Here is a 14702-nt window from a genome sequence, read left to right as displayed (position 1 = left end):
ATCCCTCGTGTATGTGCAATTAGTAGTAGCTAGTCTTCACCCACTAGCTCAGAGACAACTGGATACTAAGGCTAGAGCCTTCAGAGGGGAAAACTGGGGAAAAAATGCATGATACAAGTCATGTAATGGCCAGAAATAGTGTTATTCTTCATGTACACACATGGCAGTAAAGATGAGCGAACACTAGATGAGACTGCTGAGAACGACCTCCTACCTGCCGGCATCCCCGTCTCCTCTCCCTTTGTATGGTGACGTTGCACCATGCCGAGGCGCTGGTGATGGCGGCAGGTAGTAGGCGGTCTGTTAGGTCCCGTCTGGCTCCGCTGATACTGCTGTTTTTGCTGGTCCAGGATCCTGCGGATAGATTCGTCATTTCTCAAGCGGCTGCCTATTCTACTATAGACCTGGGACGGGCTTTAAGTCTTCTGTGTAAACCTCATTTATCGTGATGAGTTCATACGAGCGTGATTTTTTTTCTTCAGGAGATTATCCTGATGTGATTTTTATCAATTGTGACAAGTGTAGATTGGATTAAGTTGAAGGTATTGTGCGCGTTGACTGTGTCATAGCTTATTATCTTATTTTCAGGGCTTATCAGATGAACCTTATATGTGGCTGATTTCAGGTCTTGATAGCTATTATCCTAAGAAAACATTAATAAAAGTTAATGTACTGCTGGCCGCAGACGGGAAACTGGCTCCATACTGCAGGGTGTAGCCCCATAATATCTGTCGTGATGGGAAATGGACAGTGAATATGACCGCTATTTTGGCTGTCATGATTAATCTGCGCTAACTGGCCAAGTTCTCCAGATCTGGATCCTGGCTAGGCCGGCTGTGTGCAGAGCGTCCTATCATTTCCTTTATCCAGTATCGTATGGGATTTTTTTTCTTTGGGTCTCGGAGTTTGAACCAGAAATTCATGCAAACTTATCACGTTGGATCCTCTCCCAGTGCATTCATGTGGACGGGGTCTGTATGAATCACCATCGATGATATTGAGACAATAAATATCCTATTGACTATTGAGCTAAGATGTCAATTTTTTTTATTAAACTCAAAGCCGGATTTCCTCTTTTTAAAATATTTCATGAGAACATTGCTGATTGCTTGCACCCCTTTAATTTCAGTTAAAGGGATTGCCCCAAATTTGGTTTTCAGGAGTTCCCCAGGCTCTTGATTCCTTCTCGCTGGGGGGGGGCCTTGCCTGCTTTTTTCTCTGCAGCATCAGAGGAGCACAGTGGTACAAAAGCTGAGCAGCGCTTACAAGCTGTGTAACAAAGAGCTTGTAATAACTGCACTCCTTGCCTACGAAATCAGCCACCCCTGAAAGGCTACAGAGGTGGCCGCCAACCGTGGCAACGAGCAGTAAACCATAAAACTTAAAAAATCTTTCTGTTCTTGAGAGGTAAATTGCAAAGTTTTTCCAACTTCGCCCATTTTAAGAATTGAGAATAACCCTTTTTAGGGAATCTGGAATTCGATTCATCCTACCTTTTTCTGAGGTCAGCATAAGGTATTGACTTTAGCATGGGGGTCACTTACTTTTATTGATGCAGTAGCTTTCATAAAACCTATATAGTCCATTGATGATGTGAAAGTCGTGGACAACCCCTTTAAATTCAGTGGAAAGTTAAAAAAAAAAGTTTTTTAAAATATGAAAAAAAAACCCACAAAGGTTCAAATCAACCCCCTTTTTGCCCCATTGAAAATAAAGCAATTAAAAAAAACCCACAAACACATATTTTGTATCACTGCTTTCAGAAATATCCGATCTATCAAAATCTAAAAATAAAATAAAATGTTTGGTAAGCGAGGTAACGAAAAAGAAATTCAAAATGGCAAAATTGTGTTTTGGTGGTCACCGCAACATTGCAATAAAATGCAATAAAAAGACTATCAAAACATCGTATCTATCCCAAAATAGTATTAAAAAAAATAACCACAGATCCCGAAAAATGAAAACGTTACGGGTATCGGAAAATGGGGACAAAAGCAAAATTTTTATTTACAATTTTATTTTCACCACTTAAAAAAAAAAAAAAGAAAGACTGCGCGTGCTTGATATCTGCGTACTTGTACTGACCCTAGAGAATCAGTTTTACCGTATAGTGATCATGGTAAATAAAAACAAAACAAAACACAATTGTGAAATTGCAATTTTTTTTTTTGCAATTTCACCGCACTTGGATTTTTTTCCCTTGTTTTCCAGTACATTAAGTGGTAAAATGAGTGGAGTCATTCATTTTATTGTTTTTTTGGTCCATTGTCGCAGTTAGCACAATGCGTGATGAAAGGAATGCAGCCGGGGAAGAGGGGCATGTGGGGCGCAGCGCCGCGCCAGGCCTCTCCCGACAGTCTCCGGCTTTGGGGCGCAGCGCCGCGCCAGGCCTCTCCCGACAGTCTCCGGCTTTGGGGCGCAGCGCCGCGCCAGGCCTCTCCCGACAGTCTCCGGCTTTGGGGCGCAGCGCCGCGCCAGGCCTCTCCCGACAGTCTCCGGCTTTGGGGCGCAGCGCCGCGCCAGGCCTCTCCCGACAGTCTCCGGCTTTGGGGCGCAGCGCCGCGCCAGGCCTCTCCCGACAGTCTCCTGCTTTGGGGCGCAGCGCCGCGCCAGGCCTCTCCCGACAGTCTCCGGCTTTGGGGCGCAGCGCCGCGCCAGGCCTCTCCCGACAGTCTCCGGCTTTGGGGCGCAGCGCCGCGCCAGGCCTCTCCCGACAGTCTCCTGCTTTGGGGCGCAGCGCCGCGCCAGGCCTCTCCCGACAGTCTCCGGCTTTGGGGCGCAGCGCCGTGCCAGGCCTCTCCCGACAGTCTCCGGCTTTGGGGCGCAGCACCATGCCAGGCCTCTCCTGACAGTCTCCGGCTTTGGGGCGCAGCACCATGCCAGGCCTCTCCCGACAGTCTCCGGCTTTGGGGCGCAGCGCCGCGCCAGGCCTCTCCCGACAGTCTCCGGCTTTGGGGCGCAGCGCCGCGCCAGGCCTCTCCCGAAGTCTCTGGCTTTGGGGCGCAGTGCCGCGCCAGGCCTCTCCCGACAGTCTCCGGCTTCGGGGCACAGCGCCGCGCCAGGCCTCTCCCGACAGTCTCCGGCTTCGGGGCGCAGCGCCGCGCCAGGCCTCTCCCGACAGTCTCCGGCTTTGGGGCGCAGCGCCTCGCCAGGCCTCTCCAGACAGTCTCCGGCTTTGGGGCGCAGCGCCGCGCCAGGCCTCTCCCGACAGTCTCCGGCTTTGGGGCGCAGCGCCATGCCAGGCCTCTCCCGACAGTCTCCGGCTTTGGGGCACAGCGCCGCGCCAGGCCTCTCCCGACAGTCTCTGGCTTTGGGGCGCAGCACCGCGCCAGGCCTCTCCCGATAGTCTCCGGCTTTGGGGCGCAGCGCCATGCCAGGCCTCTCCCGACAGTCTCCGGCTTTGGGGCGCAGCACCGCGCCAGGCCTCTCCCGATAGTCTCCGGCTTTGGGGCGCAGCACCGCGCCAGGCCTCTCCCGATAGTCTCCGGCTTTGGGGCGCAGCGCCATGCCAGGCCTCTCCCGACAGTCTCCGGCTTTGGGGCGCAGTGCCGTGCCAGGCCTCTCCCGACAGTCTTCGGCTTTGGGGCGCAGCGCCGCGCCAGGCCTCTCCCGACAGTCTCCGGCCTTGGGACGCAGCGCTGCGCCAGGCCTCTCCCGACAGTCTCCGGCTTTGGGGCGCAGCGCCGCGCCAGGCCTCTCCCGACAGTCTCCTGCTTTGGGGCGCAGCGCCGCGCCAGGCCTCTCCCGACAGTCTCCGGCTTTGGGGCGCAGCGCCGCGCCAGGCCTCTCCCGACAGTCTCCGGCTGCAAACGGAAAACCTCCTTGAGGCTTTCACTGCAGATTTAGTCGTAAAATCCTTTAAGTTTTCCTTTTAGTAATCTCATATGAACAAGCCATAATTTATCGCTGACAAAGCAGAGACTCCAGCCAATATATTTCCTCTGGTTACGGGATTCCTTGGGGTGTTACCACTTTCCATTTTAATAAAAAATGAACCAGTTACTCTCATGTGTGAAGCGAGAAATCAGATTTGTTGTATATTAGTTCCTAATGTCTAGTGTCAAAGGGCTTTCTAGTTTTCAGAACATATATATAATATATACATGTATCCAACATTTATATGAAGTGTATATAAGAAACCTCATGACTCCTGTCTTGGATTTCCGTCGCCTTAAACCCCACATGTCTACGCAGGTCTGTATTTGTATTACTGTGGTACTTTTGGCCTGGTGTTACCCACAATATGGCATAGGAAAAAATTATATATTTATAGCGTATGTCATAGCAGAAATATTAAAATCCATAAAGACATCTCGAGAGAGGGACACACCACCCTCACATTGAACATAATGGGATTAATTATAACTGGGGAAGTGAGAAACTAATTATAACTTGGTAAGTGAGTGAGAGCTGACAATTCAACTCCCATTGAAGTAGGGAACTCATGTAGCGACCAGGTAATTACCACAGGAGATCTAAGACTAGGACTTGTTTACTCAGAGGCAGAGAAGTACATTTCTGAGGCAAAAATTCCTGTGTCTGAGACACTTTGGAGCCAGTGATCAGTAATGAATATTGTGGTTTGCATTGATCCAATATTTATGGGAGACATGTTCTTCCCTTCGCTATGATCACTCACATCACCGTAAGACTATTCTAACCCCTCCAACTTAATAACTCTGAGATGTATGATGCTATCCATGCCATGTTTCATCTCTATATAAAGGTAAAATCGCGATTGGAAACTGTCACGGGTGTGCCAGATGTGACAGACAGTTGCTCTGCATCTGGCTGCAGAAAGTCACTGCATTTGGCATTTTTGACGTCTTCCTAAATCCTTCTCACTTTTGGATCCAGCAGCAACCTCCCTCCTGCTCTGATTGAGACGCCTGATTTGGGTGTTTATAAACTCTGTCTGCTGCAGGGAGGCGCCAGTGATATTCACATTTTCCCTTGTGAAGGTTTGGAGCTACAGCAGTTGGCTAGCTTCCTCTCTGGTGCCCTTGGAAGTTGTTTGGTGTTATCTTTCTGGTGTCTGCTCAAGCTAAGTTTTCCCCCTTTGTTTGTCTCCCTAGTTGTCTTTAGTTTATAGTGGGGACTGACCAGTTCTCACCCCCTCCCTATCTAGGGCCTAGCTCTAGGGATATATAGGGCTTAGGTTTCCTACTCGGCGATTGGTATGGAACCAATATAGGGACGGTAGGGTAGGCAGGGTGTCATTAGATCTCCCTAGGGTTCTCCACTCCCCCTTTCCCTAGTGTCTGAGCTTCCTTCCCCTTATTCCTTCGTGTTGCACTTAGTCTTTCCCACACTGTGCGTGACAGAATATAACAACAATATGTACCGCCTGGGACCTCCAGGGGCGAAGATATCCTGAAAGTTGGGGATCTCATAAACTTCTAAAAGACCTAGCACATCCCACAACCAGCCATCTTATGAGCTCATCAAGGGGAGGTATGAGGGCGTAACCTTGAGCTAATAAAAATGAGAGTTTGGGCTTTTGGCATTGTTCATTCTGGAAGACACAGTTCACTATGAGAGTTTTCCACTTTTCTAATCGGAGCCTTGCTCCATAAAAATAAGTCATCCCTACAACATCAGGTTTAGTTATTTTCTTTCGTTATTCTTTTTAATTTGATATAATTGTGTATACCGTATTGTTTTGTTCCCAGTTTATATCATCTTTGTATATTTTTTATAAACTCTACTTACTTTTCCGGATTAAATATATAAAATTTAATAGGTCTGTTCCTCTTGCTCTGCAAACCGCACCCCTAAAGCCATACGCTACCTGTAACTGGTGTCTAATTGACCTGTATACACGATTTTTGATCGTAGTAGTTCCTTTTGTTATTGTGGAGTTGGCAGTGACCGTACCGGGGTGTATGTGTGTATGTGTATATATATATATATATATATATATATACCGTATATTCCGGCGTATAAGACGACCCGGCGTATAAGACGACCCCAGACTAGACAGAAGATTTTTCAGTCTTCAAAAGTCGTCTTATACGCCGGAATATACGGTATATATATATATATATATATATATATATATATATATATATATATATATATATATATATATATATAATATATTCCATGAGCTTGAATCAAAAGTGTATGTACCATACTCTCGCTGTGAGTTTTCCAATAATCGGCCCAGTAGTGGAAGCTGCCTCGGCCTCGTCCATTACTCGTCAAATCAATTGCCTAATTGCCCTGACGATCGGAGGCAGCAGAGTTGCGCCTCCCTGACAGATTGGTGACACTGATGAGATCTGCGTGATCTCTCCGGTGTTATCCATGACAGACTGATGGCAGCGGTGGGATTTGCGTGATCTCTCCGGCGTTATGCTTGACGAACTGGTGGCAGCGGTGGGATATCACAGGGCATTAGTGATCTGGGGTGAGCAGTCACTAAAAACTTGCACAGTCCCTGTGAGGATTCAGTGCAGAGTTTTGAAGATCAGATTCAGAGTTTGCGTTCATACCTGGGGCAATACTGTACATGTTACATACCTCCCCTCTCTTTTTTTCTGTTTTATCTTTTATTTGGCGAGTGACTGCTAAGATTCCAGCTGCTTATAAGAAGGACGCCGTAAAATAATAATTAAAAAAAAAAACTGAAAAAAATAAATAAAATAAAGTTAAGACACTCAATTCTTATAAATTGCAGATCAGCAGAGTGCGCCGTAATCATTTCTAGTTAATTTGCGTCTTGAGAGTGCTGCCCTTTTCCGTGCACTAGACACGGAGCGTCCTGTTGTGTCTCCTGGGTTCCCGTATCCAGTTCTGGATCCTGAACGGCAGAATCACATCCAATAGTGCTGGCACTGACGATGGACACAGGAGCCCAGAAGACGGAGCAGGACGCCCTGTGTCTAGTGCGGAGATATAAGCCCCCGCGGCACACACCGTGGCTGCCCCTTTCTGCTATTTACAAATTTACAACGCGAGTAATTTAGAAACATGATTATTGTTCAGACTCCTGGATTATTAGAGCTGCATTTAATATTTATGGGTAAAATTTTATTATATATTTTTTTTCTCCCTGAAGTTTGGAAAGGAGGAGAAAAAAAAAAGTCCAAAAACTTGTCAATTGAGTGAAGGATCTGTTGTCAATAAAGTTGATCTTGGGCTTACCTCTGTGGCTTGCCGTAGTTATTTTTCCACCTTGTATGCCAGTGTTTTTATGTGGAAGAAAGTAGACTATAATACTCTGCGGTGAGCACTCGGAAACTGAAGCCCGACCAGTTCCCCTGCTAAGATGTTTGTTTTGGGGGCAGCGATCGGAGTGCTGGAATATATTGTGACATATGCTAAACTTCTGCAAAGTGATAAGACCGAGCGTAAAAATCCGGGAACTGACACAACTTTGGCTCTGCTTCATACTCTTAAAATTGTCGGTAATTTAACTGAGAAACTCCGATTCCACTCAAGGGCAGCACGAATATCACTACGTTATGTCCAGGCCTCTCCTAGTTGGGCCCTTTCTCAGCCATTTCTTTCCCTGTTTGGCTGAAGTGCGTCCACTTGACCCTTGCGATTGAGGAAAATAATTGATGACCATTTACCGTCCTTATAGAAACTGTATTATGTCTGATGGAGAAACTATACGTAATCCCGCTGATTGGGCATGCCCCATAACTGGCTGAGGTTTCCTGGCATGGAAGTAGATCTTTAGCACCCCCCCCGGAGCACACCGGGCGAGATGTCGTCCCTTTACGCAGGTTCTGAATGCACATTACTGTATACCAATTCTCCATCGTGTGCGATCCCTAAACTTTCACGTCACTTTTTTTTTCTTATAGTGTTGTGCCTCAGACAACGGTAATCCTGAATAACGAAAGACAGAACTCGATGGTGAGCAAACTGGAGAGTCAGGAGGAGTCAATGAACAGAGCGACAGAAAGCCTGGAAAATATGCTCAATAGGTAACGTCGAAGTTTTAAGGCTCAGTGATAAAGAGCACCGATATAGCACAAGCCGATCAGAGCTCTTTTAAGGCCGATAGTAACTGTATGGAGGCAGAACGAAAGCTAATGTGATCGCTCTGTCCTCATCCAGTCAGCCGGTATCTGCAGCACATCACCTGTTTACACGGTGCGATGTGCTGCCGATAGCGATGGGGGGGCATAAACTATCTAATCAGCTGACCGACAAGTGTTTTGTTTGTTCTTTAGCTGATTACCCAGGCTCGTTAATGGGAGGATAATTATTGTCTTTCAGACAATTATCGGCCATTTGTAAAGAGCTTTTACTTTTGAATCCATCTATTACGAGTTTAACATTTTACAAGAAGCTCCCGAAAAATTGTTTCACAATTTTTCCTTTTACATTATTTTGACACCAATTCATCCCCTCTCGTCCTTCAGAATATTAGCAGACATGTCTCATTTTATATTTGATGTCAGTTTTGCAGCAAGTTGCAAATGACAATGGTGCCGTAAAAGTGACCTATATCGGTGCTCATACACCTCATGAGCCACCGGGTGTTAAAGATGTCGTCTGATTTATGTCCCAGTGCCAGCGGACGGAGACACAACACTATCGTGGTGAAGGTCCCCGCTCCCGAAGACAGCCACAATGAGGACGACAGCGGGTCCGAAGCCAGCGACACCTTATCCAACTGTGGTCAGTCAGGAAACTCCAACGTGGGGAACAACGTGACCCTTATCACCCTCAACGCTGAAGGTACGTGACCTGCTCTGTGCCATCACTGTGGGGTCAGGACAGATCAGCAGATTTACCTGCCTCCTCCTTGCTGTGCGCACAATTTATGCTTCCCCCCTGTCAGATAATGCAATGTTTAATCCACGGTCTGTGTAATCATATCATTATTCTGCAAGGTCTGTCCGACACTGATTTGAGAATACTAAAGCCAGGCATACTTCGCCTTTTACCTCCCCTGCAGATGAAGCACCGTAAGCGATGTCTGCTCCGTTCAGATGTCGCTGTCATTAAAGAAACATCCGATGACAACGCTCTCACCTGACCGCAGGGGGCGCTGGATGCGAGTATACCTCTGCTTATTATTATGAAGCCATCCATGCATGTTGGGGTGGGATAATCCCCCTATAGCATTTTATTATAATCAGTCAGACCAACAGGCTTGAGCGTACAGAGGACAGACACCTCCGCACACATCTGTCCTAACTTGTTTTCCCGCTGTTGGATGGCGGGCATCTCTTACCCCGGGGACTCCCGGTATAATTATTTCCAATAATAGACCATTACAGGAAGGAATTTCTAGATGTAGATAATTGTACAGCACAGGATCACTCGTATTCTTGCCCCCTGTCACACCGATCGTGTGATATCATTATTTCTTGCCATGGTTTTATAGTCGTGATTATATACAGTGGGGAAAATAAGTATTTCATCCACTGCCAATTTTGCAAGTTTTCCCACCTACAAAGAATGGAGAGGTCTGTAATTTTTATCGTAGGTCACTTCACCTGTGAGAGATAGAATATAAAAATAAAAAACAGAAAATCACATTGTATGATTTTTACAGAATTAATTTGCATTTTATTGCAGGAAATAAGTATTTGATACAATAGAAAAACAGAACTTAATATTTGGTGCAGAAACCTTTGTTACAATTACAGAGGTCAGACGTTTCCTGTAGATCTTGATCCGGTTTGCACACACTGCGGCAGGGATTTTGGCCCCCTCCTCCATACAGATCTTCTCCAGATCTTTCAGGTTTCGGGGCCGTCACTGGGCAACATTGAGTTTCAGCTCCCTCCAAAGATTTTCTATTGGGTTCAGGGCTGGAGACTGGCTAGACCACTCCAGGACCTTGAGATGCTTCTTACGGAGCCACTCCTTAGTTGCCCTGACTGTGTGTTTCAGGTCTTTGTCTTGCTGGAAGACCCAGCCATGACCCATCTTCAATGCTCTTACTGAGGGAAGGAGGTTGTGGGCCAAAATCTTGCAGTACATGACCCCATTCATCCTCCCTTCAATACGGTGCAGTCGTCCTGTCCCCTTTGCAGAAAAGCACCCCCAAAGTATAATGTTTCCCCCTCCATGCTTCCCGGTTGGGACGGTGTTCTTGGGGTTGTACTCATCCTTCTTCTTCCTCCAAACACGGCGCGTGGAGTTGATGTCAAAAAGTTCTATTTTGGTCTCATCTGACCACATGACCTTCTCCCATGCCTCCTCTGGATCATCCAGATGGTCATTGGTGAACTTTAAACGGGCCTGGACATGTGCTGGCGAGAGCAGGGGGACCATGTGTGCCCTGCAGGATTGTAATCCATGACGGCGTAGTGTGTTACTAACGGTAATGTGTGAGACTGTGGTCCCAGCTCCCTTCAGGTCATTGACCAGGTCCTCCCGTGTAGTTCTGGGCTGATTCCTGACCTTTCTCAGAATCATCCTTACCCCACAATGCACGATCCTGCATGGAGCCCCAAACCGAGGAAGATTGACGTCATCTTGTGTTTCTTCCATTTTCTAATAATTGTGCCAACAGTTGTTGCTTTCTCACCAATCTGCTGCCTATTGTCCTGTAGTCCATCCCATCCTTGTTCAGGTCTACAATTTTGTCCCTGGTGTCCTTAGACAGCTGTTTGGTCTTGGCCGTGGTGGAGAGGTTGGAGTGTGATTGATTGAGTGTGTGGACAGGTGTTTTTTATACAGGTAACGAGTTCAAACAAGTGCAATTAATGCAGGTAATGAGTGCAGAGTAGGAGGCTTCTTACAGAAAAACTATCAGGTCTGTGAGAGGCAGAATTGTCGCTGGTTGGTTGGTGATCAAATACTTATTTCATGCAATAAAATTCTGTAACAATCATACAATGTGATTTTCTGGATTTTTTTTAGATTCTGTCTCTCACAGGTGAAGTGACCTACGATAAAGATTACAGATCTCTCCATTCTGTGTAGGAGGGAAAACTTGTAAAATCGTCAGCGTATCAAATACTTATTCTCCCCACTGTATCTGCATGGATCACTCCTAGAGCCATTGGACAGAGCTCGGCCGTATTTTGCTTACATTTCTTTCATGTGGGCGTGAGTTTTGTGATTGCCGCTCGGCCCCCCTGGCCGGAGGAAGTGTCTTGTATTCGCTTTCCCACTCGTATTTGATGCGTCCAGACCGCACTTGGCTGGAGAGTTGTCGGGTTTGGTTTCTGTCAGAAGATACAAAAAATGCAATGTTTGACTGATTTTGGCCTTGGGTAACGAGTACATTGTAAACATGGCAGCCTGCGGACGCGCTCGCTCTCCTCCTGCCGGGTATAAAGCACAAAATGCCTGAAAGTTTATATCTACACGTTGGGGGTGTCGAATGCGTTTGGCGGTTACTGGAAGTTTTCGAGAGCGATCCCCGTGGCTGGTTGCGTTGCTGATCATGCCAGGACATTGGCACAAGTTACTCTTCTCAAAACAAACACTTGTGTTGGCAAAGATCTGCAGGAAATTCGCATCGGGACGTTCTTCTTGTTTTGCAGTTAGGTCAGCCGCTTACTGCTTTTAATTCTCTTAGAACGTGTGAGAGGCTTCTGCGCGTTACGACTATATATCATAATTTGTGCAAATTAGCAAATTCTCTGGCAGCGGCTTCCTAAGGATCCTGGTGTTTCCTCGCTTTTCCACTTTCTTAATTTTGGACCTCCTCCATTGTATATTAAGGCAGACAGTATACTGGATGTAAGGCGTGATTTCACAAGGAGTTGGTGGGGGGGGACGTAAAGACAAATCTGAAAGTTGTTTGTCCGTGATGTGTGTGATTTCTGAATAAACTATTGGCGTTATTTACCACCTTTCCAAGCAGACAACTGTTTTCAGCCAGTATTTTCCACAACTGGAAGACATTACTCAAGCTTCAATAGCGTGACCTAGGATCGGTGAGAAAGTCTGCGACGTACGGTGAATCTGCCGGAAGAAGCGAACGCGATAATCAGCAGGATTTCCAGCAAAGTCAGAGCGCTTATCACAGTGCAGCTCATTATACGGGTCAAGCGCCGTACGAAAGAATCAGATTTTCCAGCATTAATCATGATGATCCTCTAGTCCTGTCTCTCAGATAATAAGACAAAAAAAAAAAATCCCTCCTCGAAGAGCAGACAGAATCTGCCAAGCCGTCCACTTCTTAGAAGGACATCGGTGGCCTCTTCAGACGTTATCTGCTGACACGAGACAAGCCGCTTTTCTGGGCTGGGGACGGATTTGTTTTCATTTGCAGTGACGGACTCGGTCATGAAGCCAAGTCGGCCTTGATTTTGCATAACTTGTGGTAAATCCACACGTTCCAGTGCTCTGGGGCTTTTCCATTTAGAAAAGACTTTGAAGTCTTCCCTGGATTGTTTTTAATAAAAGCATGGGAATTTCTAGTCCCTTGTCACTTCCGGCCCCGTCCATGGCCTCCGCGCAGACCTCCCCGAGTATTTATTTTTCTTTCGGAGTCGGGTTAGACACTGCCTGATGTTCTCATAGGGAGAAAGCCAGACCCTCGACGTGAGAGGGAGACGCACGCTCCGACAGAAAGCTCAAGAAGGGTCAGACCAGTGACTTTTTTTTTTTTTTTCTTTTCTGGAATTTCGGGAAGTGTAAAATTAGCCTTGTAAATATTGTGTTATCACAGGAATGTTTATAGAGTGCAATTAACATGCGTCTATTTATTTAAATTGGTGTGAAGCTTTATGATTACCATGATTAAAAAGAACAATGTATTTAAAGACCCCGCAACGATGACCGACATCTTCACATCAGAGCACCGGTGTGACAACGCCCTGGTAAAGGTGCACTAGTGAGACATATTGTTCAGCCAAGAAAGGCCGATTTGGGCCATTTTCTAGTGACCAGCACGTCCATAACATATACCCATCAACAGTATCGGACTGGGTTGTCAAAGGCCCACCAGTAACATTGATTCTTGGGGCCCACTGTTCAGCTACATGCAAAAATAACCTGACCCTACTACACAAATTTACTTTTGCTTCTATGTAATATTAACTTGGCTAGCTTGTTTAATAAATGATTAGATTACACCTTTTTCTGCAGATTGTGAATCAAGTGTAATAGCACTACTCATTAGTACTCCTTCACGGGGGTGGCCTACCGGAGGATTCTCCGCTTCCCCTGTGGGCCAGTCTGCGCCTTTTGCAAAAGTTGGTGGATTTTTATTTTTTTTTTCTTGAGTTGTTGGGTGCTGTAGTTGAAAAGATGTTTGTGACGAAACTGTGGATGCAAACCCATAGATCCCGACAGAATCGATGACCAACACGACAACCTTCACACGCCAACCATGGACCACAAGTTACCCAGAGATCCACAATGTAGGGGACAACGTACGTCAGATCGTTAGCTCATCTAAGAAGATTCCTCATGCAATAATAAAAAAAAACAGGTAACCCCAAAGACTGGAAGTCTCTTCCAGGTGCACGGACCACATTGTGACATGATGGCTGGTCGCCGGCGGTTAGATTTGAGGATGGACGCACGGCCCGGCCGTCTCGCCACATTGCTCCCTTTTGCTCATACAATAGTTACCCGGTCCGAAGGATGGACGCACGGCCCGGCCGTCTCCGCCACATTGCTCCCTTTTGCTCATACAATAGTTCCCCGGTCCGGAGGATGGACGCACGGCCCCGCCGTCTCCGCCACATTGCTCCCTTTTGCTCATACAATAGTTCCCCGGTCCGGAGGATGGATGCACGGCCCGGCCGTCTCCGCCACATTGCTCCCTTTTGCTCATACAATAGTTCCCCGGTCCGGAGGATGGACGCACGGCCCGGCCGTCTCCGCCACATTGCTCCCGTTTGCTCATACAATAGTTCCCCGGTCCGGAGGATGGACGCACGGCCCGGCCGTCTCCGCCACATTGCTCCCTTTTGCTCATACAATAGTTCCCCAGTCCGGAGGATGGACGCACGGCCCGGCCGTCTCCGCCACATTACTCCCTTTTGCTCATACAATAGTTCCCCGGTCCGGATGATGGACGCACGGCCCGGCTGTCTCCGCCACATTGCTCCCTTTTGCTCATACAATAGTTCCCCGGTCCGGAGGATGGACGCACGGCCCGGCCGTCTCCGCCACATTGCTCCCTTTTGCTCATACAATAGTTCCCCGGTCCGGAGGATGGACGCACGGCCCCGCCGTCTCCGCCACATTGCTCCCTTTTGCTCATACAATAGTTCCCCGGTCCGGAGGATGGACGCACGGCCCCGCCGCCTCCGCGACATTGCTCCCTTTTGCTCATACAATAGTTCCCCGGTCCGGAGGATGGATGCACGGCCCGGCCGTCTCCGCCACATTGCTCCCTTTTGCTCATACAATAGTTCCCCGGTCCGGAGGATGGACGCACGGCCCCGCCGTCTCCGCCACATTGCTCCCTTTTGCTCATACAATAGTTCCCCGGTCCGTAGGATGGATGCACGGCCCGGCCGTCTCCGCCACATTGCTCCCTTTTGCTCATACAATAGTTCCCCGGTCCGGAGGATGGACGCACGGCCCGGCCGTCTCCGCCACATTGCTCCCTTTTGCTCATACAATAGTTCCCCGGTCCGGAGGATGGACGCACGGCCCGGCCGTCTCCGCCACATTGCTCCCTTTTGCTCATACAATAGTTCCCCGGTCCGGAGGATGGACGCACGGCCCGGCCGTCTCCGCCACATTGCTCCCTTTTGCTCATACAATAGTTCCCCGGTCCGGAGGATGGACGCACGGCCCGGCTGTCTCCGCCA

The 14702-nt window shown here is 47.8% G+C and overlaps 1 protein-coding gene across 1 annotated transcript in view; it reads left to right on the top strand.

Moving 5' to 3' along the window:
• Positions 1-14702, top strand: part of BANP (BTG3 associated nuclear protein) — a 433716-nt gene that overhangs the window by 93508 nt on the left and 325506 nt on the right. Inside the window, exons 5-6 of the mRNA XM_073659719.1 lie at positions 7818-7940; positions 8531-8700. Of these exons, the coding sequence (XP_073515820.1) occupies positions 7818-7940; positions 8531-8700 (293 nt within the window). The remainder of the gene's footprint in view (positions 1-7817; positions 7941-8530; positions 8701-14702) is intronic.

The sequence above is a fragment of the Phyllobates terribilis genome, unplaced genomic scaffold (genome assembly GCF_046119375.1).
Source record: "Phyllobates terribilis strain yellow unplaced genomic scaffold, ASM4611937v1 Scaffold_14__1_contigs__length_39327217, whole genome shotgun sequence".
In the NCBI taxonomy this organism is placed as follows: Eukaryota; Metazoa; Chordata; class Amphibia; order Anura; family Dendrobatidae; genus Phyllobates; species Phyllobates terribilis.
The sequence above is the reverse complement of the archived record's forward strand: the minus strand, read 5'-3'. Positions and strand labels throughout refer to the sequence as shown.